Source organism: Malus domestica, chromosome 07 (genome assembly GCF_042453785.1).
Source record: "Malus domestica chromosome 07, GDT2T_hap1".
NCBI classification, from domain to species: domain Eukaryota; kingdom Viridiplantae; phylum Streptophyta; class Magnoliopsida; order Rosales; family Rosaceae; genus Malus; species Malus domestica.
In genome coordinates, this window is record NC_091667.1 from 9051861 (window position 1) to 9079082 (window position 27222).

The window sequence follows — 27222 nt, forward strand, 5'->3', positions numbered from 1 at the left end:
TGTTTATCATATATTGAAGTTTTAAAAAACGTGCACTTTAACAAATCATTAAGACATGTATGTAAAACAGAAGTATTTCAAAAAATATGTACGTATGTGTATAATAAATGTACCGTACGCAAACTTACTAACTATAAAAAGAAATTCAAAACAAAATGAAGAATTCCAGGTTAGCAAGCTAGTACACAAGAACTTTTTTTTTTTGTTCCAGATGTTTACACATAGGCATAGGGATCACTGTATCAATTTAAGTATTTTAGTTTATAAATTTGCGAAGGAAATTAATAAACACACATAATAAAAAGGAGTGTGCAAAGCCGGCCCAAGCCCAGTGCGGGCTGGGCGATCATTCGGGGCCCAAAAAAATTGAGGGCACCAAATTATTAGGAAGGTATATTCATATATATTTTTATAAGAGTATAAATTTTTAAAAGTTGGTTGAATAACAAAAGAAATTTAAGCAGAGCTGGTCGCTTTTGTTGTTTTAAATTAATGAGGATGTTTTGGATTCAAAACACCATGTCTGTTTATTTACTTTTCAATTCTACTAATTTCTTTTAATAAGAATATAAATTTATAAAAATTGGCCAAATGATCAAAATGTTTGACTTGACAGTAAGTGGTGGTTTACGTTGTTTAAAATTATCAATGAGGTCTTGGGTTTGAAACACTATGCGTCTTTTGTTACTTTCCAACTTTTATGAATTTATTTTCATAAGAGTTTAAATTTATAAAATTTGTCTAAACAATCAAGAGGTTTAATAAGAAGTAATGGTTTTTGTTGTTCAAAATTAACGAGAGATCCTGAGTTCGAAATACTATGTGCATGTTTATTCTTTTCATTTTTACGAATTTCTGTTTAGTTGTTAATTTCTGTTTAGTTACTAGCTAGTAGCTATGTGGGTTGCAGTTTTTGAACATTCGTTCCAAATCAAGTCTAACCTTCAACAAAGTGGACAAAATTTTAGACCAAATTTACAAATCATATGACGTGTCACCAATAGGTATAATTTAGTACTCATTCATTGCTTATACATATCAATTAAAGACTAGAAAACATCATTAATTTTTAGCCTTTATTGAAAAGGTTAGCATATATAAAAAATACATCGTGATTTATATAAAAATACTTTTGAAGTTCAGATAGAAAGAAAACAAAACTCATCATCTATCTACTTGTAAGCCCAGGATTTTTTTGGTTCCATTCTCTTGATACAAAATAAATTAGTTTTTCTGTGTTTCTATATTATTGTGTTTGAAGTACTTTTCTAAGTATAATTTTATCGAAGTCTTACGTGTAAAAACAAATAATTTTTTATATGAAGTTAGGGCACATTTTTTGGTGTTGCCCCGAACCTCAAAAATCTCAGGACCGGCCAGTGTGTGAAAGTTAAAAAACGTGTGTGAAAATCAATCTCATCTGTAAATTTTGCCTAAGCACTCTAACGAGTTTATTATTGTCAGAACAAATTAACTACGGCTTATTCGATATTTATTTTGTTCTTAAATTTCACTTTTATCGTTGAAGAGTTAGAGTGGTAATACATAGGAGAAAGGAGACATAAGAAGAGCGGATGGAGGATGGTGAGGTGCAACCCTGCGAGAGCACCCCTTTGAATCCACTCTTATCCTACCTACTTCTCTTCCACATTCCTGTAATCTTTAATTCTGCATTGCCAAAAGCACAGCCAGCAACATCCAGCCAAGCTTTCTAAAGAGCAAGAAAGACAAGAGGAGTTCCATTTGAGCTCTTCTTATGCTTGGCTGGATATTGCTGGCTGTGCTTGCTTCTATCTTGGTATTTCTTTGACAAATCCTAATGTAGCTCAAATGAACAAGACAATTTTGCCTAATCAGTACGAGAATAGGCTGCATATCATAATACTCATAAACTTGTGTGGGATTCTAATGCAGGTCATTCACACAAATCATCGTTGTTAGTACTACCGCAGATTATTCATAACCAGATCATGTAAGGCTCCCTATAAGACATATTTAGACGGTACGGTTTAGGGATCGAAATCAACATTACCTACGACACAAGAATAGCTGCATCCCGTGATAGTTTCTGTCATAGTTTTATCTATTTTTACAACTTGTATCATGTTAGACGACCGTGAATCATCAATCTTACTGAGCAACGAAAGAACTAATGTTATCGTAATGACATAAAATAATTCTCCAACCAAAGTAACGATAAACAATATGCTTAAATGTGAGCCATTGATCGAATACTAAATGAATACATTTCTATAGAATTTAGTGAGATATAAACAATTCAATTCCTGTGTAGTTTTATCATTTCCATTAAATCGAGGAATCATTTTATGGTTCCCTAGCATCAGTTAGTCTTCTTCTTGCCTTAGAGTCATCGAGATAGTTCTGATAAATATAAGAGGCGAAACCCCAAAGAGCCAGAAGCATAGCAATTACCTTGGCACCGTTCATCTTGTCATGGAAGATTATCACAGCGGCTATAGGAGTAACAGCCAAAGAGAGAGTACTGATTACATTGGAGAAGAGAGAAGAAACCACGAAAATTAAGCCCACGACACCAACAGAACAAATTTGCCAAGCCACAGCTGTCCAAACTAGGGTCATCACGTAAGAAACTCGTCCCTTGCCATAGTTTTCCATTTCCCCATTCAAACTCCTCCATTCCCCACTTGCAAAAAGACCTACAATTGCAGCACAAGTAGCGACCAGGGCCGTATAGATTTGCATCTCCAGAACCACAGAAAACGTTTCCTTTTTTAAAACCTTTTGGAAAGAAAGCTGCATGAGGGAAAGCAAAAGAGAGTACAGTGCAGAGGCTCCAATGGTACAGATGAAGCCAAGGATATATTTCCCCTTTGAGACTCCTGTTGGTCCTCCAGAATCATCATCGACGGCAATAAGAGCTGCTGAGAATGACACGATAATCACTGAATTAAGAATTAGCATTGTGAACTTCTGAGAGTTGAGGAAGTACGAGAAAACTGCATTAAAAGCTAACTGAGTTGCGCATATGAGGGAATAAGTGGAGGCAGATAGGTACAAGAGTCCGACAGAATACAACATGTTGTCACCAGCTAAGAGCACTCCAATAGAGAAGTAAACCAAGGCAAGAACTTTAATGGAAGGCGGGTTTGAAGAAGTTGCTTGTTCTTTGGATGAAGGAAGAAAATAAAGCGGGATGAAAAGGACTGGGAAGGCTGCAGTTTGGACAAGAGTAGCCAACCACTTACTATTGCCACCCTGGTCATAATAGAATCTTCCCAGTAAAACTGCAGCAGACTGCCCCACAAGGAGGAAGACGACGTTGAGTACCACCAAAAACCACCACTGCCAACGACCAAGTTTAACAAATAGTGTTTGCTCAATCACAGTTCCATCTCTGGGTAAAATCGATTCCTGGCTATCTGTATTTACATACACACACATGTAAACAAATTATTAAGGTTACAGTTCATCGAATGGTTACAACCAGAAACTAAAGCATTAAAAAGAGGAGAATCATGAAACATGTAATCAGAAAACATGGCATCTATACAGAGATTTTTATCTACATTTCAAGGTTTGGTACAGATCTGGTAAATATCAGAGCTAGAATTTATATAGAAATTATTGGTCAAGATGCAAGTAACAACGCTCTTATTTCCTCATATGTGTAGTCAATATAGTCCTTCCATAATCTTTGAAATTAATATGACTTACACAACTGATGATTTAAACTTTTGTTGCATCATGTTTCTTGCAAATACAAAAGCATATGCAAGTTAGCTTCTATCTGGTTGGCAAACAAATCACAAGCCGCAACATTGAACACGTTCCTTTTCAAATGACGGTGACTCTAAGATTCAAACATAAAATAAAGGCCTTTTTATGGTCATCACTTCTTTCCATTCATCAAATGCCCGGGACCATTTTGATGAAGGGATTCATTCATAAGCACTAACATAAATGTGTTTGTAAAATTCATTTAGCATTCTTCAATTTCAACAACATTGCCTGCAAGTGCAAATTTAAGCGAGGCGCAGGCCAAACAGTAATCAAATGAAACATTGAAAAGATCCAGACCTTCGTATAGGATATCTTTCAATCAATTAAACATTCAAGAAGTCAATTGCGTAACAAATACATACTTAACAATAACCAGCTAAAAGCATAACAGATTCAAATCCAAAACTAACCAGCTAAAAGCATACAGTAATCACCAGAAGCATAGAAAAGTTAATAAATGAATTAAAAGAACCAGTTTGTGGAAACAAAAAAGAAGCCGAAAATCGGAAACCCAATTGGAAGTTTCATGTGAGTGATTGATTGTAACTTGAAAAAAAAAAATTAAAAAAAAAAAACTTTTATTTAAGTGACCAAAATTTAAGCTTTGCATCCTATTCTGTTCTTGTTCGCATACGTACAGTCGGCCAGCGAACCAAATGAAGCCTCAGATTCTGATTATTCTAATGAAACCCAATAACATGTTAATCAAAATAAACAAAACCCATATCTAATTTCTCCAGTAATCTTCACAACTCAACACAAAAACATAAAATTATACATAAAATAATAAATAAAAAAACGAGAGAGAGAGACCTGGCATGGCCATGTTTGTTTAGTTAGGGTTAGGGTTGGCGTTGGCGTGACTGAATGAAAGACTTTTTTAAGTGGTGGAGGTGGAGCGGCAGTAATCGGTGGGCAGTGTTATTATCATAGTTAAGATTGGAATTAAGAGGTTATAACTTAATCTTAATCACACAAAATTTTCACAATTTTATTTTATACTTTTTATTTACTGTTTTGGTGTTCTTCCAGAATCGAATTTTAGACATGTTTCGAAAACAGTGGCGAGTTTTCAGAGAAAAACAGAGTCGTAGGAATATACAACTCAAAAAGCCAAACAAATACTGTACTTTACATACCTCTCCACCAATCCGATTCTGCCGCGTGTGAACCCATCAGATATCTGCGCGGCACAGAGAAAAGCAGAAGAGACTCTTTTGAGAACCGAGGAGCCAGAGGGAAAGAAGAGACCTGTGAATCCAACACCAACCTCTGATTGGGCCGCGGGGGTATTATTGGTATTTGATATGTGGCCACCACATTACCAACTGTGACTAATGATTTTAGAGCAGAGATTTGGTCACGTTCTGGATTTGTTTTGGTTTGGATGCTTCTTGCTGGCTTTGTGTTATCTCAATTAAAGACTAGTTTGGAAGTGCATTTAAAATGACTAAAAACGCTTATAAAAAAAATGTTTTTGAATTATTAAAGTACAATATTTTTTATTTCTAAAAGCACTTGAAGTACTTCCTGCAAAACAGTTTCTTATAAGAATCACTTCAAAACGCTTTTTCAAAATTCACTTGCATTTTTACAAAGGCTTGATCCAAAAACGCTTTGAACCATTTTAAATGCAATTCCAAACAAACCATAAATGTGTAAAAATGATCATCATTTGGATTTCAGTAATTGAAAACAACGGAAGGAAATCCAAATAGAAGTCGGTTTTAAAGATGTTCCTCTTCACTTGTAAACCAAAAGCCTGGTTTGATTCTATGAATAATAAGTTCAATACCAATTTATTTTTCTGATTCGACAGTAATCAGCTCGAGCGCATGCCAATAACTAAAATAGTGCGAAACTTTCCGAACATACCCATACAATACAACCATCCGAATTTATTAAAATTAGTTTGCAGAAAAAAAAATGTAAATGTTTCTTTTAATTACTTTTAACCGAGTCTGAAAGTCTGATATTCTAAACTTACCCAAACAGTGTACACTTGCTAACAATCAACCAAACACAAAACCCCAAATGCTACAAAATGGTGGAACTCAGACAGCAACTAACTTTACAGATAGTAGGATCAAAGCGGCATACAAGGAACGGGGCAAAAAAAAAAAAAAAAATTCAGTTTAATACCCATGTAAAAATTAACAAGCGCATCCGCCTGACTGTGCCTGCGACTGTGATGAACTTGCGTTCGAAGACTTCAGGTTCACATCAACCATGTCCTCTTGCTTCGTTGAAGAAAGTGTTTCCATTCCTGGTAAAGCTGCGGCAATCTTCCGAAACAGTGCCTGTTGTGGGAATAACAGATTTAATTTAAATCTACGTATATAGCAAGTACTGAACAGTAGCACAATCACCGGCATTAAGGGAGTAGAGTATGATACCTCTCGCTGAGCAGAAATCTAGCTTACCTTGATATTGAAGCCAGCCTTGGCACTGGTCTCGATAAACATAACATTGAGGTCACGAGCTTTGGCTTCTCCTTCCTCTATGGAAACTTGCCTGTCCATCCATCCACAATACACCCCAAATATGAGCACCAGAAGTGGCAAGAAAAATCAAGTGCAAGAAGCTAGCTAGCCTAACTGACAATGAGATACGATCTGAAGGGAAAACTTGTACCACCCTCCTCGTTCCCATCTACAGTACCAAGCACGTATTCACCATACATGTTTTACGAATGAACATCCACACAGCTTGATAAAAAAACATCTTCCTAAAGTGCTCAGATTGGTCAAGTATGAAAATGAAATAATAGGAAAAAAGTTGCACTAAATGAACATGTCATCGTTGCCATGCAGACCACGTCCACATGTACAAGACTATCAAACTAAAAAGTGAAATTGAAGTAGGAAACACGAGAATCAACATTCTTTATAACTTACTGCAAAGAAGAAAACAAATCACTACCTTTTGTCTACAAGATCTGTTTTGTTTCCAACAAGTACAATGATAACATCACTTCCCCGCTCAGTGCGAACCTCTTCAATCCACTTGGAAGTGTTTAAGAATGATTGTCTGCCTACACATAAGAATGAGCCAAAAATGGTTAGTGAAATTCATCAAACATGAAATCCCAGTCATTTAATCAGAAAGATACAAACTTCAAGTCCAATAAATCAGAAAGATACAAACTTCAACTCCAATAAAGTTACTTTTGAGAGAGAGAGAGAGAGAGAGAAAGAAAGAGAGATCATACTTGCAACATCATATACAATGACAGCCACAGAGGAATCCCTGATGTAGCTAGGAATGAGACTCCTGAACCTTTCCTGCCCAGCAGTATCCCTGTTCAAAATTTTTAAGAGTTTATGTATCACGGGATAAAAAATATTCCCACAATGCCAATCTTGTTCTAGGATGACTTAAGTAAACCCTGCTAATCACTGAGAGAACTATAAAACAACCCCACAACTTCAGAGCAAATGTTTAAAAATGAAATGTGAAATGTGGCTCGAGTGCTTAGAATGAGTACTACTGAGTGCCAAGGGTCAATATCTTGTATAAAAGAAGCCTAATAACCATTCATTTAAGTCAACAGTAAACTAACATAACATCATGGAATGAGAATGCCGAGCAAGATCATGTCAAAATGAAAACTTAACCTTATACATGAAAACGGGAGTTATACTCCATCAATTGGTCACAAAAATTAGGAAGAAAAAGATAACATCTACAGGACCAAAAACTAAATAAAGGGATAAAGACTAACCAGAGCTGCAACCGAACAGTTCGATCTTCAAGATACATTGTCTTTGACAGAAAATCAATGCCGATGGTAGCCTGGTTGTAACAAATAAACATACAAGCTAAGAAAGAGAAAACTTGAACAAATAATTAACAACATGTAGGTTGAGTATTGAGAATAGATATCAGTACAGAAATGTAAGAAAAATGAATGACATTTTACAAACAAAAAAATTACACAATCCCAACAAAAAAAAAAAGGTAATCAATATATCTGACCAGTTACTAAAAGAGATAAGCAACAACCGAATATACAATATACATATACAAACACACAAAGAAGTATTTTCAAAGGATCTATTTTCAGGCTTTATACATTAACATTTAAGAAATAGTTCCTTATTTAAGGATCCAATTGCGGGAAGGGTGACACCCATTTCCCCACATCCCTGTCAATGCCTGCCTCAAGCTTTTTTCGAATCTCAGCCCCACCCATACCGGTCAATAGATGTTTAGAATTTACTGTTGCAATATGCGAACAAAGTAGTAAGATCTTTGTTTAATTCTTCTTCCCCACTCCAAAGTGAACTAAATGATCATAACCATCTACAATTTTACACTAGTGCTACCCATTACAACCGCTACAAATTCAGTTGATTAGCGTCCATCTCCCAATCAACCCTTCTCTTTTACTTATTTATTTTCACATGTAGTAATCCAATTAGCACATTTCAAGAGAAAGAGACAAGAATGCCCTAATGTACTGAACCAGTTGGCAGACACGGTACCGCCCCAATCACATAAGCCGCCACATTAGTCCCAGAACGAATTTTCGAAAAATACAAGTCAGATTAACGCCACTACAGTACAGCAACCAGTCTTTGTATCCCCACAAACCAAACCAGCATTATTCACAAATTTGACACATACATAACGCAATTTTCAACACCCGAAAGAATTTGAAATTCGACAGCAATCACAGCCCACACTAGTTCGTTTCAACACTAATACCGTAACCGAAAGCAATCGCCACCTAGAAACCTACCATCAATCAATTACAAGACATTGCTGCAGTTCGTAGCAAATGTTGACAGAAATGAAACAGAAAAGGATTGAAGAATCGGAAGATCACACAGAAATTGCAGAAGAATAGGAAAGGGGTGTAATCCAATTACCTGATAGGTGTTGTCGAACTTGTCGTACATGAAGCGAGTGATGATGCTGGTTTTACCGACGGACTGGTCCCCCAGGAAGACGAGCTTGTACTTGGCGAGAGCCGAAACGGGAGCCATGGTGATTTCGGATCTATGCGGATCGGATCGGGTTCAAGGTCGAGATCTCGCCAGAGATTTAACGGACAAATCGAGATCTCGGAGCCTCGTTCGAAATTCTCTATTTTTTTGTATTTTATTTTTCCTTTGATTTCGGTTGGGTGCGTATTTATATATCGGTGATTGGCAGAGATAGAGAGGGGAGAGACGGAGAGAGTGCATTTTGCACGTGAAATTGGCTTGAGGGGAGGTTTTTCCAAGAAATGGAAAAATTATTTATGTTAAAATATTCTCCTTTTCGTCAATAGTATTACAGTCTGGTGATATTTCTATTATAGGTTTAAATCTTGTAAATGAAGAATTCGATACCAAATTAAATTGTTCATAGTGTGACTTAACCAGACTCCTTCCTCCCCTCAATCCTTTTATGAAAAAAAAAAAATTAAAGTTCTTCTTTTTGCCAAAAGTAAAACAAAAAAAATTATTTTATCTCATGTAAGTTGAGATGTAAAACGTATATTTAAATCTTACTTAACTCCTAAGTGGTTTGGATAATTAACGATTAGTTCTTACATATAAAAATCTAACAAATTTATATAAAGGGTTAATCTACCGGGACCCTATTTACCTAGTATTTATATTTGTTTTATAAATGTTATAATTATAATTTATGCTTTAGTAGGGAGATGTAAATTTGAATTTGGGTTAACATCCTTCCAAACTATGAGTGTGTCCGTACCCTCCAAACTAACTTGACGAGGAATGCATTCTCGTGAACAAGCACAACTCCTACACGCATAGGAGCCTTCATCCACGAAGATTGGTGCAATCATTAGTTCAAAAAAATGTCTTTCAAATCACATGCAATACAATTCTCATCGGTTTTTTGTTTTCTGATATGTATCGGTTCCATTGCCATTTTACACGGTTCATTCTCTACACTATCTGCCTCTTCAATGTTTTGTTAGTTGCAAACTATTAAATCCTAACCCTAGAATGTCACCATGAGGTAGATATTTGTACAACCTAATTTATCACACCAAGACAAGAAGAATGAAGAATTAGGGTTAGGTTTAATATACTTAACCTAACAAAAATTCAAGAGACTGAGTGTAGGATTAGATTAATTGCTTTGTTTTTATGTTCATCAAAATTAGTACTAATCGAATCAAAGCGACATGTAGTGAAGATGCAAGATATTCAAAGCATCAAGTCTTTTTGCCCTTGCATGTGATTTAATATCTTAGTAGATAGGGTAATGAGATTGCTACCCATACGTCCCGGGTTAGAACTCCCCCCTTCCTTAAAATTATTGTAATAGTGTCGAACCCTCCCCCTTAATAATAGTGAAATAAAATAAATAAATAAATAAAGCCTTTGCCTCCCTCTCAAGTTCTTCAACAATTCCTCCCTCCTGAGTCATGACTTTCACGATCTTTTCGTCATTATCTTCATTAGGCTTATTTTATTTTGTATGTTAAAATTCACCTCATCTTCCACGTTATTTAGTAATTAAAATGTTTCCACATCACTCTTATTTCAGACACTTGGTCATTATAAAATCTAAATATTTTCCAAAATGTATGTTCCTATTTAAAATAGGAAGTATCCACCAAACATTGATGACAAACTTATCCCCTTCTTCATGGACCCCAGTACCAGATGAGATGGTAGCGCATTTTTTTCCCCCAAATTTACACCATCCAATCTAACTAGTTATGGGCTTTAAATTAGTGGTCCAATTAGCCTAATACGGGAATGTATGGCTTACATAGGGTTTACGCCGAGATTCTAGACTGAACCCTAGTCTACATTGAAATATGATTTGGGTCAAAGTTCTAAAAGATGGTAAGTGCTAATCAAGCGGCAATCTGGGGCCTAGCGCCTATGCAGATTTAAGTAAATTTATTATTATATCATATAAATAAATGTTTATTTAACCTTTAAAAAAAACTATACTTGTATTGTGAACAAAATAAGGGTAAAATGCAATAAAAGTCAATAAGCTTAGTAAGCAAATATACAATTTAAAAGCCAAAAGCCAATAATATCAGTAAGCAAATTAACAAATTACAAATATAAAAATGGTTTTCACAATTGAATTAATTTAACAAATTCCTTTAGGTAGGTTATGGGTTACCAACTTTATCTTCATTAGACATAGGGAGCATTTTTGCTCACCATAATAATTATGGTGTATGCTCACCATAAACCTAATCAATTGACACGTGTTATTTCACCTAACTTTAGTTAACTTTCACATTAAATGTCACATTTTCAATTTTGAAAAAAATTAACCAAGATTAAATGAAATGACAAGTGTTAATTGATTAGGTGTATGGTGAGCATACACCATATTTTATGGTGGTGAGCAAAAATGCTCCCTTAGACATTGTATTTTATAAGTTAAAATCCACCTCATCTTCCACGCCATTTATTAATTAAAATGCTTCCACATCACTTTTATTTAGGACACTGTGTTACTATAAAATGGGGCTTTTAGATCTAGGTCCAAAAGTGTAGGTTGTTTTTGGGACTAGGTCCAGTTATCTAATTACATATTGTTGTATCAATTATTCGTTTTTTTAGATGAAATTTTTTTAAATTCATTAACTTTTGTGATAAAGATATATATATATATATATATATATATATATAAGTATAATACGATTAATCTGGGTTATAGGTAGACTATGACCAAAAACCTTTGGCATAGGTAGATAGACAATTAAATGAATATTCTACTTATAAACGAGCTATGAAACCTAATTACAAAATACAAAAACATAATATCTGCAAGTAAGATGCATTGAGTAGTGATACATGTTAATTATAAATACATATATTTTATACAGGTAGATAAATGCAATCGACCTGTGATATAGGTTGATTATAAAAGAAAATTTATAAATGGGGTCTGGAACAGAAGAACAAAAAATAATAAAAAATAATAATTAAAGAGATAATTAAAAAGAAATTAATTTTTATAATAAATCTTATCCCCCCCCCTTGTCTTCATAATAAATCTTATCAATAAATAATACTTATTGATAATAAAATAATCTTAAATTTAAGGGATGGAATTATTTTAAGAAACATGACTATTCCTAATATTGGTTAAAAAAATTGGACTTATATGAAACTTCCCCATATAAAATCTAAATGTTCAAAAATATGTAAAACTATTTTTTTCTTTCTTCAAAATGTATGTTCCTACTTAAATATAGGAAGCATCCACCAAACATTGATGACAGACTTATACCCTTCTTTATGGATTCCAGTACTACATGAGGTGGTAGTGTACCGTTTGTTCCCAGATTCACACCATTCAATCTAACTAGTTATTGGCGTCAATTAGTGGTCCAATTGGCCTAATACTCCCATGTACATCTTACATAGCGTTTACGCTGAGATCCTTGAACGAGCCCTAATCTACATTGAAATATGGTTTGGATCAAAGTTCTAAAAGATGCTAAGGCCATCTCCAACCGATGGCTGGCCAGAGGGCTCGTTTTAGCCCTCTGGCCCTCCAAGATTCTCCAAGATATTAATATTTTAATGAACAGTACATGGCCATATTTGCCTCCGTCTCCAACCGAGGGCCAGAGGGCCAGAGGGCTCGTTTTAGCCCTGTCACAAAAAACCGTCTCCAACCGAGGGTCATAGGGCCAAACATAATTTATTATTTAAAAACTACAATTTAAATTCAAATCTTGTGAAATAGAAGTTATAGGAAATAAAATATGAATCAAATTTATGTTGGTTTTATGTTGTATAATTTGTATGTTGGTTAATGTTATTTAATGTTATTTCATATTGTTTAATGTTGTTTCATGTTACTTAATTTAATTTAATGTTGTATAAATGTCCTAGGAAAAAAATAGAATTGAAAAAAATTATGAAACAAATTTTGTGAAATAGAAGTTATAGGAAATAAAATATGAATCAAATTTTGTAAAATAGAAGTTATAGGAAAAAAATAGAATTTAAAAAAAAATTGAAACAAATTTTGTAAAATAGAATTGAAAAAAAATTTGAAACAAAATTTGATTAATATGAAAAGGAAAAAAAAAGGGAAAAAAAAAAGTTTAAAAAAAAAAAAAAAAAGGCCTAATAATACAACGGCTACTAGCCGTTGTATTAAAAAACATTCAAACTATTAGTGTCGGTTATAACCGACACTAATAGCAGAACTATTAAAAAAAAAACAAACCCTTTAATGCTGTCGGTTTTAACCGACAGCAATAGGAAATATTAAAAAAAAAATAGCCAGCCAGCGGGCTGGCTGGCTGGCCGAAAGCAGCCAGCCCTCTCCGATCCCGTGGGACCCTCCCAGATTCCAGAGCCCTCTGGCCTAGCCCTCGGTTGGAGACGGTTTTAGGGCTATTTTCGGCCCTCTGGCCCTCTGGACCCTTCGGTTGGAGATGGCCTAAGTGCTAAGCGGACGGCAGGTTGAGGCCTAGCGCTTAGATATATTTAAGTAAATTTATTATTATATCGTATAAATAAGTATCTATTTAACCTTAAAAAAATATACTTCTATGAATAAAATAAGATAAAATACAATAAAAGACAATTAGCTCAGTAAGCAAATTAACAAATTACAAAAAAATAAATAAAAATAAAAAAGGTTTTCACAACTGAATTAATTTAACAAATTCCTTTAGGCTGGTTATGCGTTACCCATATTAACTTAAATAGTTAATTATAATAATAATAATAAAAAACTTGGAACCACCTAGTCCCTCCCCGATTCTAGTTACCGTTTTGCCTAAAATTGCCACAAAACCCCACTATCGAGCACCTAGGACGATTTTTAGAACACTGACCAAAATGAGTTGATGTCATTACAATAGTGTAGTCGCACCAATCTATTCAAGTGTAGAAATAACTTGTTCAAATCCCAAAGTCACTACTTTGGTGTGGTACATGATTAGTCTCAGAAATCAAGTCATGCTTAAGACTTTAAATTAAATGTTTGTCAAAGTCCGTGGTCCAGAAACGAAGAGACCTTGAGAAGATCCTTGCATGGAAAATCTCTAATTAGCAAGGATCAAGGTCGGAAGAGTAATTGACGTCCAACATGATGTAATCAAGGTCCATGCTTCACCAAAGAAGAAGGTCCGCAGACATTCTAAAGAGATCTAGAGAAGATTAGTGCGTGGAGAAATTCACAAAGATAAGGATCGAAGTTAGTTAATCCAAAAAGGGATGAACGTTCTAAAATGAGTTGATTTTGCAAACATCATATCCCAAGATTAGAGCGGTTACGGAAGGAATGTTTTTCGAATGGTTAAAACTCACGAGCCAGACAAATGGTCGACCCAAGGCTAATATTGCTCTATATGAAGATGCAAATTTTGTACACGACTAATTTGACGAAATTTCACATGCAAAAGAATGAACACTGTTAGCCTAGTTGACGAACATCCTGAAAAAGGAAGGATGATGTTCGCCAAGGGCCTCCAATGCCTAAGTCATAATAGTAAAGAGAGAAAAGAGAACTTGAGGTAGTTCTAAGTAGTAAGTGGCAATTACCGTTTCCTCTATTTGACCTGACTATTTATAGTGAAAAACCTTAACAGACAGTTAGGAAAAGAAGCTGCAGAGCATACTAGATAATTCTTGGTGATGCATGTCAGTCTCCCAAATCTTTCCAGCAAGTAGTTATGAAGGTCCCTGTTGTTAAGAGTGCATATGCGCTGAACACCCAATGAGAGAATCTATAATGTCGATGCTTTGTCACATTGAACCTAGTATGGCTTGATGACAGAAAATATTATGGGCAGTTTAGAGAGCTTATAATATATATCATGAGCAACCCAGATAGCCCATGACCAGTACCATGAACGGTGCGCAAAGCCCATTGTCCTTTAGTGGCATAAAGGCCCATGACTCATGGTCCTTTAGTGGCATAAAAGCCCATGACCCTTACCATTCTCTTCAATACATATCGTGTAATATAATTCATAGTCTAGTTTTTGTTATAAATTTTCCTGATTTAAGTGTGATTGTATAAATCCTAGATTATATTTTATTTTAGTTATTCTTTCCTATATGGACTTGTATTCCTTCGGGATGAAGGATTTCTTCTCCCTCTTATTACTATAAATATAGTTACTACATAAGGAGGAATAACACATAATCCCTCTAAGCAATTTTACAAACACATCTCTCTCCACTCTCTTTCTTTGTCGCCGGTCCCCTTCCCCTTGTCAGATAAAATAGGATATAACACATTATCAACACGCTAATACCGTTGTGCTTAGGAATCTGACGTTGAAGCTTCCTGCATCCAACTATTTCATCCATATCATCAAGCAATCAGGTTCTTCCAAAACAAGATTTTTGTAACCCTGATAGCATGAACATTAACCATAATGCATGATCCAACTTTACGCTTTTCGAATTTTAGATTCTACATAAATTGTGTATGCATTATATCCATAATTGTTGAATTATGTGAATTTGATATTGCCATGAATTGCATCAAATAACTGCTTATGCATTAAATTATATAAATATGCATTGAATTAAAATGTGAAATTGAAAAAAATTATAAAAGATTTTGTTTAGGGTTTTTTTGAAACCCATCCATGCCGATGGGCCACCCCCAAGTCGAGAATCCACCCTGGAGCTACGGCTCCAAGCCTAAAACCCAAACCCAACGCCTAAAAGGCGTCGCCCACCTTGACACTGTCGAGTAGTATGGCTTGCAGCCATGCCCAGCCACCTCTGGCTACTCTCCCAACAACCTAAAGTTGTCCCCGACGAATTCTTGCCTGTAATTCGATTTTTTTTTCTTTTGAAATTAAAATAGAAAATTCTAGGGTTTTTCCTACATTGAGAGTTTTTCACTCTCCATTCAAATTATGGGTTGCCGTTGAATCCACGGCCTTTGCAATGACTTTTTGCACCACGACACTGCCACCTGAAGCAGCGGCGTTGGTCTTCTTCCCGACGAGCGCACCCAGCTATGGCAGGGGTGTCTTTGGTCCCAACCTGAGCCCAATTTGGGCTTTGATTTCTAGGCCTGCATTTTTTCCTTCTTTGGGCTCGTCTGCAGCGGTCCAAACTATTAGTTCGGCCCGTATGAAAAAAAAAGGATTTTTAAAAAAAACTGGGCTTGCCTAAAGCGGCCCGACCCAAACATTGACACCAACCCAGGTTCTTGGTGTCCCGGAAGCACCGGATATGTGCCCTTTCATGGGCCTTCCCTTGGATCTGGCCCATCTCTTGTTTGTCGTGGGCTTGTAGCCCAGCCAAAACCATTCCAGCCCAACTTTGGGTTTGGATCTCACGGCTCAAATTTGCTCAGCCCACCCGTGACCTTTGACCCATGTTTTTGGGCCCCGAGCTTAAATTGTTTTTTTTTTTAGACAATTTGGATTTTATATTTTTTTCACCCACACTTTAAATTCGGCCGGAAGTCCAAATAATTAATTCAATTATAATTATAGACCTAAAGTTCTATTTGCATATTTTCCTTGTTGCATATTTCTGTATACATATTTACGTTTGTCTACAGGAACATATGAACCTGAAGTTCATAATTATTTTTGAAACCTGAAGTTTCTAAAAACATGCCATGTTTGAAAACCTGAAGTTTTCCTTAAAAAACATCACCCATGAAAACCCGAAGTTTGTTCATGGGAATTTTAACCAATACATGTCTATTAGAACCTGAATGTTCTACTCCTACGTGAATAGATTGATATTTTTCTCCAATACACTAATCACATCTTACCTTTTATTTTGTGATAGGAACATGTCAAATTTGAACAAACTCGACTTCACCGCTTTGGAAGTCTCTGGAAGGAACTACCTCAAGTGGGTCCAAGATGTGAAGCTCCACCTCACTGCAAAGAATTTGCATCCTGCCGTTGAAGATAAGACGAACAACTTGGTTGGCGAAGCTAAGAAAGCCATTGCTATGATCTTCATTTGAAGACATATTCATGACACCCTGCAAATCGAGTACCTTGCTGAGGAGGATCCACAAGAACTATGGGTCTCTTTGGCCGATTGCTTTGATCACCAAAAGGACATCTTCTTGCTTGAAATAAGACATGACTGGCAGCATTTGCGCTTCCAAGACTTTAAGTTTGTGAATGAATATAATTATGAAATTTGTCGAATCAGATCACTTCTCAAGTTTTGTAATGAGACTTTGACCGAAGTGCATTTTTTGGAGAAGACCTATTAAATCTTCTATGCTACTAATATTGTCAAGCAACAACAATATAAAGCTCAGAAGTTTACTAAGTTTTCAGATTTGATCTTTGTTTTATTTCTCGCTGAAAAGCAGAATCAGTTGTTGATGAAGAATCATCAAGCTAGACCTACTAGGACGACTGTTGTGCCCGAAACACACTATAGCACGAACCAACGCCCAAAACTCCAAAAAAGGCGTGGTAGGGGTGGCCAGAAGCCCCCCTCCCCGCGTCAAGGTCAATAGAGCCAATGCCCATCTAAGGGAGGAAACAAAGCCTAAAAGTGCCTTAACCTTACTGATAGGAGCATATTTATGCGACTGAGTTAGCTTGTTTTCATGCATTTATGTTGTTATTTCTTACTTGATTATGTATTTTAAGCTATTTTCATGTGTTTGTAGGTCCATAGGCCTTATAAAGCAATAAGGTGCATTTTGGTGCATTTTGGAGCAGTTTTGGGCTTGGAATGGATAGCACATGCATGGAGCAAGGTGGATGGACGAAATTGAAGACTAAAGAGGCTTGGAATGTGTTAAAAAGAAAGAAGAATTAATGTAAAAATGACAAAGAGCTCAGCAACCAAAGAAGAAACATGAGTCAAGATTACCTTATCATCATCCATGTTCCCTCCTTGCACTTAATTGTTACACCATTCCTTGTTCCCTCCATCATTTCAGATTTCATGCATCATTACTTTGAATCATTTCAACAACACTCCATTTTACCCATGCTTTGCATCATTACTTCACTTTCACCTTCGAATCATTTCATCACCACTCCATTTTACCCATGCTTTGCATCATTACTTCACTTTCACCTTTGAATCATTTCAACACCACTCCATTTTACCCATGCTTTGCCTTGCACTTCCTCTATAAAAGGAAGTGTGTGTAACATAAATGGAGTTCATATATTTTTTTTAGATCATTCACTCCCATTTCAATACAACCTTCATCGAAACACATCCATTCATCTTCACATCCATTCCTCCATACAAACAAATCTTCAAACACTCACCAACACGTTGTGCCGTAGCCAAGGAAGGAAAGGAAAGTGCTTGGACGTGTGTGCTGTCAACTTGGATCGTTGGAGCGTTTATGTGTTTTCTTTCTTTTGTTTCCAATGTTAAATTCATTTTCTGATTTTGTTGCAATTATGAGTGGCTAAACCCCCATTTAGTTAGGGGGAAGTTTGAAGCCATGAACATGCTTGAGATATGAATTGATTTCCTCCAGTTGTGATTGCAATCCAATTATCTATTTTATTCATAACTGATTCTTGTATGTTTATTAAGGATGCATACTTAATTTTCATGCATGAATTAGATGCTAGAATATAAATGAGTTTCACCTAATTGTTACAAGTTTATATTCATGAGTAGTGAAAGTTGTTTATCACAATCGCGTTAATTGAATTCTTGGCAATTGTATCATGCATTCATAGTTATAATTGCCTCGTCAACACTTATGATTTTCATTGAATGTAATGATCTCTGATTGTATCTCTATTATGCATTCATATAGGGGACTTTTAGAGAATGATTTGGGTTGTCGCATGCATTCATCCAATTCAATGAGTAAAGGAAAATCTGAGGGTTAATTTGTGCATCACGGTTAATCTAGAGTGTTGAGCATAATAGTTTATTGAAAAGCAATTGGAAATCGATTCATGTACAAGTGTGTCATGTGTGAAGAATGGACCTCTAACTAATCCATCCATCATCGTATTCCTCAAATTTGTCTTACAATCTGCCTAGTTTTATAACTTGTTTGTTTGTTTCAAATTCATCAAAACCAAAATCCCCATTTTACTTTCTTGTTTCAAAGTGTTAAATTTCGGTTTTGTTTGTGTTTTTGAGTGTTTTGATTCAAACCAAAACACTAAATTCGTCCATAATTGTGTTAGAGTCAAATTTGCCCAGTTTGTGTTTTTTTAGGCAGTTTTGAGTCTTTAGAATCTGTTTTGAATCCCTTGAGTCTATTCAAACGTTTTTAACTTTGTTTTTATGTTTTTGAGTAAGTTTAGAGGTTTTAGCAAGCCCTCCTAATCCCCGGTTTAAAACGATCTCTACTTGCATTTATACTACAATTTGATAACAAGAGGGTTTAATTTGAGTGCTTAACTTTCATCCCATCAAATTTTGGCGCCGTTGCCGGGGATTAGCAACTTTGCTAATCCCTTGTTATTTCTTTTTGTTTATTTTCGTGTCTTTTGTTTTTAGTTACTGACTTTGTTTCTGTTTGTGTTTTTTTTTTGTGTTTTTATTTATTTATTTATTTTTTGTTTTACTTTTGATATTTGATTTAGTTTTGTTTCCTTGATTTCAGATACTAGAGAACTAAGACATGGATTTTGCTATCATTCAAGCTCAATTGGCGGAACTTCTCAATTGTCACAATATGCCGAAAGGACCACAATGCAAAGTGTCCCTACATGTGGTGTGTCCTATAGGCAAGGATATCCAATTCAACAATATTCTCAATTCGCTGCGAATGAAGATGCTTGGGGTTATCAAGGCCATAGCCAATCATGGGACAACATGTTTTCCAATGCTTACAATTCGGATTGGAGAGATTATTCAGATTACATAGAACCTCAACAATTCCAACAAGATGGATATTGGCAACAAGAAAATGAGTTCCATTCAAGACCTATGTAGCCATCACAACCTCATATACAATATGCTCAATCAAACTCAGGTTCGTCAATAGATTATGATCAAATTTTTGATGAAATAAATTCTTTGGTGCAGGGCTCACAAAATCAAACCAAGGAGGCTCAACAAGATGGATATTGGCAGCAATTTGATGAGTTTTATTTAACACTTATGCAGCCACCACAGCTTCCCCTACAACAATTCCAATCAAATTCAAGTATGTCCACGGATAGTGATCAAAATTTTCAATTACTAACCTCTTTGGTGCAGGGGCAGCAAAATCAAAATGAAACTATGCTCAATCAAGCTAAGGAGATGAGCAAATTGAAAATCAACTTGGAGAGATTATGGATTTCACGGCACAAATTCAAGAGCAAAGTGAACTCTCCAACTCAACTATTGAAAATTTGAAGGAAGATTTGAAATCCATGATGTTATCACTTTGGGAAGTGCTATGGAGGTTGGAGGTGAACTCAAGACATCCAAACCAAGCCAAAACATGGATGAACAGCTGATGCTCGAAGAAGAGGAGAATAACAAGGCCACGGTAAGGGAAGAACCACCCTTGCCGCAGCTCCATATGCCCTCTATGCCGTCCACTACAACCAAGGTAAGCCTAAATTCAATTCGTCTTGACCCCGTTTCACCAAATGTCCTTATTCCTTGTAGGATCAAGCAATCCAAGGAAGAATAGGGTGAGAAAGGCATATTGGAAACCTTTCCAAATAATCAAGAGCAAGAAGTGGATGGGGAATGTCTAGAATTCATCAAAGAAGATACACTTGAGACGAAAAATCCCAAAGAAGTTTGATTTTATGACATGGGACAAGTCATAACTCTCAAAACACCAAATCTGGCCAAGTCCAATATCCTTGCAACCTTCAAAAATGTGATGTTAGTAATTGAGTTTGTGTCGGAGCAAGCAAGTAAGCCATCTTCTCCAACTTCGATTTTATTTTCTACTAACTTGCTGATTTTGATGATTCAGACACCTACACTAGAATTTAAACCATTGCCGGATCACGTCAAGTATCACCTTCCATTCAAGGTTCAATTCCATGTCGTGGGTCCTATTCAAGCTTAACTGGAGGTATCGTCCAGCTGGAAAACGTTAAAGCAAGCGCTTCTTGGGAGGCAACCCATGTTTTGCGTTCCTAAAAGCCTTTCCTATTCTGCATTTTATTTTGCCATGATTGTCATTTTTATTTGTTGCTTGTTTAATTGTTTTTTGTGTGGGTTTATTTTTGAAACACTGACAGTTATGCAAGGTATTTTTACATTCATAAAAAAAAGAAAGGAACATTAAGCAGATAAATACAAGAGGGAGCCTTCACAAAGGCTGCTTAGGAGAAGTCTCAGTAGTCGGCGGAGCCCCAGAAGGAAGAGGCATCGGAGGTTGATCATTTGGAGCTTCATTACGCGGTACAGCCCCAGAAGATGAAGGCAAATGCTGTTGGAACAAACCCACAAACCTCTGATGATCAAGTAAAATCTGACTATCAGATTCCTGCATCTGGTCAATCTTCTTCATGTTTGTAGCATAGTTATGTACAAGCCTGTGCAATTGTTTATTCTCATACTTAAGCCCTCTAATCTCTTGTTTGAGACTTATCACTTCAGCCGCCAATAATTCAACTTGACGGGTTCGAGCAAATAGACGTTGGGCCATATTGGACAAAGAACCTGCACACTGCACACTGAGAGCTAGAGAATCCTTAACAGCCAACTCATCATATCGTTTGGAAAGAAGTCTGTTATCTTTGGGAGTGACAATGTTCCGGGCCACCACCGCAGCGGTCATATCATTTTTCATCACCAAATCCCCAATGGTAAGGGGACTAGTAGGGGATATGAAGGATGGGTGCCATATGTTGTCTGGAGAAGGCGGAACTACCTCTTCACCAAGGTTCAAGTCAAAACGACGGTCGGAGAGGCCAGACATTTTCAGAGATGTTAAAGAAAGAAGAGGTCGAACAAGTCAAGATCGTAGAAGTGCAAGAAGAGAGTTTTTAGAGGCAGAAATTCAAGTGTGCTTTGAATGTCTTGCGTACCTCTATAAAAATCAGCACTCGATGGGATTTCAGAGATCGAAGAGGCGAGCACAGAAATCGAAGAGGCCAACTCAAAAATCAAAGAGGCGCTAGCTTTCTCAAAAGCTGGGTTTGCTCAGAAACCACGACCAATCTTCTTTTCCAGATTTGTCTGCACTTGTCACATGCAACCTCTGCACTCAACGGGATTTCAGAGATCGAAGAGGCAAGTTCAGAAATTGAAGAGGCATCTGCTTTTCCAGACGTGTCAGCATCTGTCACATGCAGAGTTAGCTTTGCGGAAATCACGGGTAGTTTGTCGAAGTGCCGATTCTAGATATCGAAGAGGCACTTGTTTTTCCAAACGTGTCAGCGCCTGTCACATGCACACTCAACCTTACGAAAATCACGGGCAATTTGTCGAAGCGCCGATTCCAGATATCGAAGAGGCACTTGCTTTTCCAGACGTGTCAGCGCCTGTCACATGCACACTCAGCCTTGCAGAAATTACGGGCAATCTGTCGAAGATCTCTTGTGAAGTAGAAAGTACGTAAAGTTCACTATTAAATCATCCAACGGTTGCTGACAATAGTGAAAGAATAGTACCGGTTATTAATTCCTATAAATGTCACCCTTCACCCTCCATTGCAAGGCAGACATACATAACCCTTCTTCTTCCTCGAGAATGCCTTTCCAACAAACCCTCTCAAGTCACTCAGTGTTCCTTATTCCTTGGGGTACCTCTGCAAACAACTCATCCAAAGCAAAAGTATTTCATATCATGAAGGTTGAAAGCAAGAGTATTTCATATCATGCTTTCTCCTTGTCCTTCTCCTTGTCGTTGTTTTGGGACAAGGAGAAAGAGAGCAATCAACCAGCACGTGGTATCAATCTTTCGATCTGGAACCGACTGCCTGGAACCCCTTCCTGATTGCTTACCTAGTCTTGCTCTCGAGTACTCATTTTCATCATTTTATGCTTCCTCTTCGTCTACCACATCTGCCTGGGGAACAGATAAGGGAAGTGAAAATGATACCTCGAAGCATGTGGAGACAAATTGCCAATTCATCCTCAGCTAGGGACAAGGAGAAAAAAAGCAAGAGGTGGGCACTTGGAAAGATTGAAGAAAGAAACAGACCAACACCTATATCTCGTGTCTGCCTGCCGTGCAGAAGAAACAAGCAGAGAAGAATGCAGACTGCACAATCAAATCAACCCAGCAGAATGAGTCTGATTTGAAACCAAGGAACTCTGATATTCCTCGCTTAGGATTCCAAATCAGTTCAAGATCAAAGCTGTGGAAAGTTAACAAGATCATCTATCTCCAAAACCATATTTGCGTTCTTAAACTCTACTCTGTCTGTTTTTTTTTTTTTTTACTTTGCTATACTTGTCATGTTTATTCGTTGTTTGTTTATTTGCTTGTTTTTGTGTGAGTTTATGCTTGAAACATTGAGGACAATGTTTGATTTAAGTGTGAGGGGGGGTATGACCATTGTTTTGCATGAAATTTGTAGGAGTTTATCACCCATTACTTCTAGTGTTGTTCCTTGCTATTTTAAGTGTTTTTAAGCTGTTTTGGAGTGTTTCAGTGTGTTTTGACATAAAAATCCGAAAATCTCATAAAAATTTGAAAAAATTGTTTTGAAAAACCTAAAAAGAGTTGTTTTTGTATGTTTATTTGTGTCTTAAGGTACCTTCCAACACAATGATGAGGATTTGGTTTTTAATTACATGACTGTTAAAGAGAGTTATAAACATGGATGAAAATTTGATTTACTCTTTGGTGTATGCTTGGTTGTGGTTATAATTTATGAATTCACATGCAATCATAAAGGAAAAATCAATTTTGTAACATGCTTGAAAGAAGGAACTCAAATGTACGCTACAACCTTGTGAGACTTGAGCCTAAACGTTTATTTGGAGAGTTAATAATTTGTGCATCATTGTTTTCTAAAGTCGTTGCATGATCTCATTATTCTTTGCTTGGTTGCTACTTAGAAGGCGTTTCATCATTTAGTTCCAAATGCTAGAACTCATGCCTATTTCATTCAAAGCATGCTATTGATTTGCATAATACATATTCAAAGCATGTTATTCATTTTCTGATTTTGTTGCAATTATGAGTGGCTAAACCCCCCATTTAGTTAGGGGGAAGTTTGAAGCCATGAACATGCTTGAGATATGAATTGATTTCTTCCAATTGTGATTTGATAAGTTGTGATTGCAATTCAATTATCTATTTTATTCATAATTGATTCTTGTATGTTTATTAAGGATGCATACTTAATTTTCATGCATAAATTAGATGCTAGAATATAAATGAGTTTCACCTAATCGTTACAAGTTTATATTCATGAGTAGTGAAGGTTGTTTATCACAATCGCGTTAATTGAATTCTTGGCAATTGTATCATGCATTTATAGTTATAATTGCCTCGTCAACACTTATGATTTTCATTGAACGTAATGATCTCTGATTGTATCTCTATTATGCATTCATATAGGGGACTTTTAGAGAATGATTTGGGTTGTCGCATGCATTCATCCAATTCAATGAGTAAAGGAAAATCTGAGGGTTAATTTGTGCATCACGGTTAATCTGGGGTGTTGAGCATAATAGTTTATTGAAAAACAATTGGAAATCGATTCATGTACAAGTGTGTCATGTGTGAAGAATGGACCTTTAACTAATCCATCCATCATTGTATTCCTCAAATTTGTCTTACAATCTGCCTAGTTTTATAACTTGTTTGTTTGTTTCAAATTCATCAAAACCAAAATCCCCATTTTACTTTCTTGTTTCACAGTGTTAAATTTGTTGGAAATGTGCCCTAAAACCAATCATATGATGATACTTTACGGACATTTCAAATGTTAAACTAATCTAGTTTAACATATAAAGGGCAAAGATTATTGTTTGAGCCGTCTCATATAAATGTTATATGCTTAAACGATAAAGTCCAAGGAATATGTGATTGGGAGAATGCAATCTAATGAAGTTAGATTAATGAGACCATTCTTTCGTAGACACATCCTAAATGTTCCTGATCATAGGATTACCAATTGGGCATTGACAGTCCGTTAAGATCAGTACGTACTGTGTCTTCTCTCAGGGAGAGTGACTAGTCTCGAGTCATTGGTGTGTGTGACATCAAGACAAGTACGTAGGTGCTCAATAAGAGAATGAGTTCACTGAACGTGATCAACGAAGAGTTCTTATATTCCATGTCACATGAGAACTCATGGTTGGGATAATGCAAAGTAGTCCTTTGACCTGAGGCATCACAGTTGTCTTGTGGTTAAGTCCTTAATTTTTGATTATGTCTAATTCACCCCCTCGGGGTGTCACGGCATCGTTGGGGTTAAGCCACTTAGCTATGGAGACAAGTGAATGCGCAACAAGGGATCTCTAACCTTCAAACAGTTGAGGGAGAATACTCTATGATATGATTTGGAATCTCTGGCCAGAGTATGAATGAGATTGGGGAATGCGTTCCAAATCACATTCAAGGAAATCATATAAGCAAACGATTCACATTGGATAGTAGACATGAGTAAATAAACTATCATACCAAACAATGTGGTCAAGAGTATTAGATTAGAGAAGGACCGTATTGCATTTGTAATCCCAAACTGAATAGGTTCTCTATCCTCTTCTGATTAGCTTGGGTAACCATGATATGCTGCTAGGTGTCACTCATGGTTTGTGGAAGCCCTAAACGTGTGTAATCACTAAAGGGACAATTGAAAATTGTTTCAATTCACAATCGATGTAAAATGGTTTTAATCGCCCACTGCCTCGCTAAAAGGAACCTAATGGATCGCACACCATAAAAGGTGGAGATTGAAGATTAAACGGAAATGAGTAAGAATGATTAAATGGTTTAATCATTTAATTATGGCAAGGATTAATTAATATGTTAATTAATCAAACGAATAAGTTCGTTAAAGACTTCGGGATAGTTTTGGACCTTAAGGCCCAATGGGCTTCGAACGTCAAGCCCATTAACTTAAATTGTATGACAATTTAATGAATAAAGATTCATTAAAGCCCAAAAGCCCAAACATCCCTAAATGGCCGGCCATATTAGATGAATTAGGGTTTTGGTTGTTTAGGTTACTTAAAGAAGTGACTATATAAATGACTTTATAGCCAAAATTCATTAAGGAAAAATTAAGGGTTTATTTTGGGTGAAAATGGGTGAGAATTGTCTCTCCATTTTCTCTCTAAAGAGGCCAACACCTTGGAGGGTACATCTAGCAATCCTACTACTCCAAGGTCACTCATTTCTTCTACAATCAAACCTTGGTGAAGAGACTTAGAGGTTCCCTATTTTGGGAACTTGGAGAAACCTATTTTTCCATCCAAATCCATGGATCTAAGAAGCAAGGAATGAAGGCCCTATCTCTTTGGGTGATTAGCCTTTGCTTATGCAAAGAGGAATCTACAAAGGTAATAATTTCAACTCACTTTGTTTTGAGTTGATTATTGGTTCACCAATCTACTAGGCTTTGAATTTCATGGTAATGTTTTGTTTTTGAGTGCATGCAAGCATGATTCCGCCTTTAATTGTTAATTGCATGCTATATGATGTTGCTCAAATGAACATGTTTTTCAAAATAATTCCTTCAAGTGGTATCAGAGCCTAGGTCTAGTAGTTGGTGAATCCTTTTGGGTTTTGTAGTTCATAAGTTTATGATTTAAAAGTTGTAATTGTTACAAGCTTTATTCTTGCTTCTTTGAATGTAAATTTTGTTTGAAAATTTGCCATCTCAAATGTTGTAGATGTAGTTCATATGAGGATGAATATTGGAGCTAAAATTTGGTGCCATGATTTTAGGGATTTTCGGCCAAATCCAAAGGGTGATTTTTTGGGTTCATGTTTGTCTTGTTAAAATGGTTTTAAGGTGACTTTTGGAACCCCTAAGTACCCTAGGATGTTAGCCTCATTTTGAATGATAAAAATTTGAGTTTTATTGCATGAAAACATTCATGGAGCTCTTATGGGTTTTCATGGATGTTCTTCATATGTTCTTGATGTTCTTGCCAAGAACACAAAGGTTTGTGTTTTGATTCAAAGTTTTGATTTATTTCATAAAGTTTATGATATATGTTTTTCAAATGATTTATTATGTATTTAAAGTGTTAAATATTTGTATAAATGATGATGGAAACATCAATCATCAAAACATATATTAATTTTATGAAAGTATTTAAAATGTTAAATATTTGTATAAATGATGATGGAAACATCAATCATCAAAACATATATTATTTTTATGAAAGGTGAAAGCACTACTTGATTGTTTTTGACAAAACTAATAAATCAAAACACCCACCAATTTTTTTTTTATCCCTAAAAACCGGCCACCCTAATAAAATAGGGTAATTTTGGGGCTTTTATGCAATTACATAAAGTTTTGATACTTTTGTGTATTTGTACTTTGACCCGAAAGTTTACGTTTTGACGTTAAGGCCTAAAAACGCTAAAGGACAAATTGTTTTGCTCCTTTAATGAAGTTTTTGAATTTATTTAAATTTTGGGTTCTAGTTGTATTTACATGAAGTAGTGACTTTTGTGTTTTTAC

At 36.0% G+C, this 27222-nt stretch overlaps 2 protein-coding genes and 1 long non-coding RNA gene across 4 annotated transcripts in view; all 3 read right to left on the reverse strand.

Annotated features, from left to right (window-relative positions):
- Positions 1–2206: 2206 nt before the first annotated feature.
- On the reverse strand, positions 2207–5169 carry LOC103428454 (probable purine permease 11). 2 transcript variants are annotated; one of them, XM_008366556.4, is made up of 2 exons: positions 4902–5169; positions 2207–3401 (listed from the first exon to the last, which is right to left on the reverse strand). In XM_008366556.4, the coding sequence occupies exons 1-2, from the start codon at positions 4936–4938 to the stop codon at positions 2326–2328; spliced, it is 1113 nt and encodes a 370-aa protein (XP_008364778.2). In that variant the 5' UTR covers positions 4939–5169; the 3' UTR covers positions 2207–2325. The 2 variants fall into 2 exon arrangements, with proteins under 2 accessions (XP_008364778.2, XP_008364779.2); XM_008366557.4 differs by lacking the exon at positions 4902–5169 and adding an exon at positions 4576–4722.
- Positions 5170–5640: 471 nt separating this feature from the next.
- Positions 5641–8987, reverse strand: LOC103428456 (ras-related protein RABH1b). Its single transcript, XM_008366558.4, has 6 exons — positions 8637–8987; positions 7487–7557; positions 6974–7062; positions 6685–6796; positions 6186–6276; positions 5641–6062 (listed from the first exon to the last, which is right to left on the reverse strand). The coding sequence occupies exons 1-6, from the start codon at positions 8751–8753 to the stop codon at positions 5916–5918; spliced, it is 627 nt and encodes a 208-aa protein (XP_008364780.3). The 5' UTR covers positions 8754–8987; the 3' UTR covers positions 5641–5915.
- A 3217-nt stretch (positions 8988–12204) lies between these two features.
- The window catches only part of LOC139197355 (uncharacterized), a 32711-nt gene continuing 17693 nt past the window's right edge, over positions 12205–27222 (reverse strand). Inside the window, exon 6 of the long non-coding RNA XR_011582679.1 lies at positions 12205–12315. This is a non-coding gene — a long non-coding RNA (uncharacterized lncRNA). The remainder of the gene's footprint in view (positions 12316–27222) is intronic.

Excerpts from the sequence above, each read along its gene's own strand:
- LOC103428454 (XM_008366556.4), bottom strand. The coding sequence starts at position 4,938 with ATGGGTTCACACGCGGCAGAATCGGATTGGTGGAGAG. Across the intron at positions 3,402-4,901 it reads AGAATCGGATTGGTGGAGAG|ATAGCCAGGAATCGATTTTA; the intron begins GTATGTAAAGTA and ends ATGTAAATACAG.
- LOC103428456 (XM_008366558.4), bottom strand. The coding sequence starts at position 8,753 with ATGGCTCCCGTTTCGGCTCTCGCCAAGTACAAGCTCGTCTTCCTGGGG. Across the intron at positions 7,063-7,486 it reads ACTGTTCGGTTGCAGCTCTG|GGATACTGCTGGGCAGGAAA; the intron begins GTTAGTCTTTAT and ends AATTTTGAACAG. Across the intron at positions 6,063-6,185 it reads AGGCTGGCTTCAATATCAAG|GCACTGTTTCGGAAGATTGC; the intron begins GTAAGCTAGATT and ends TTCCCACAACAG.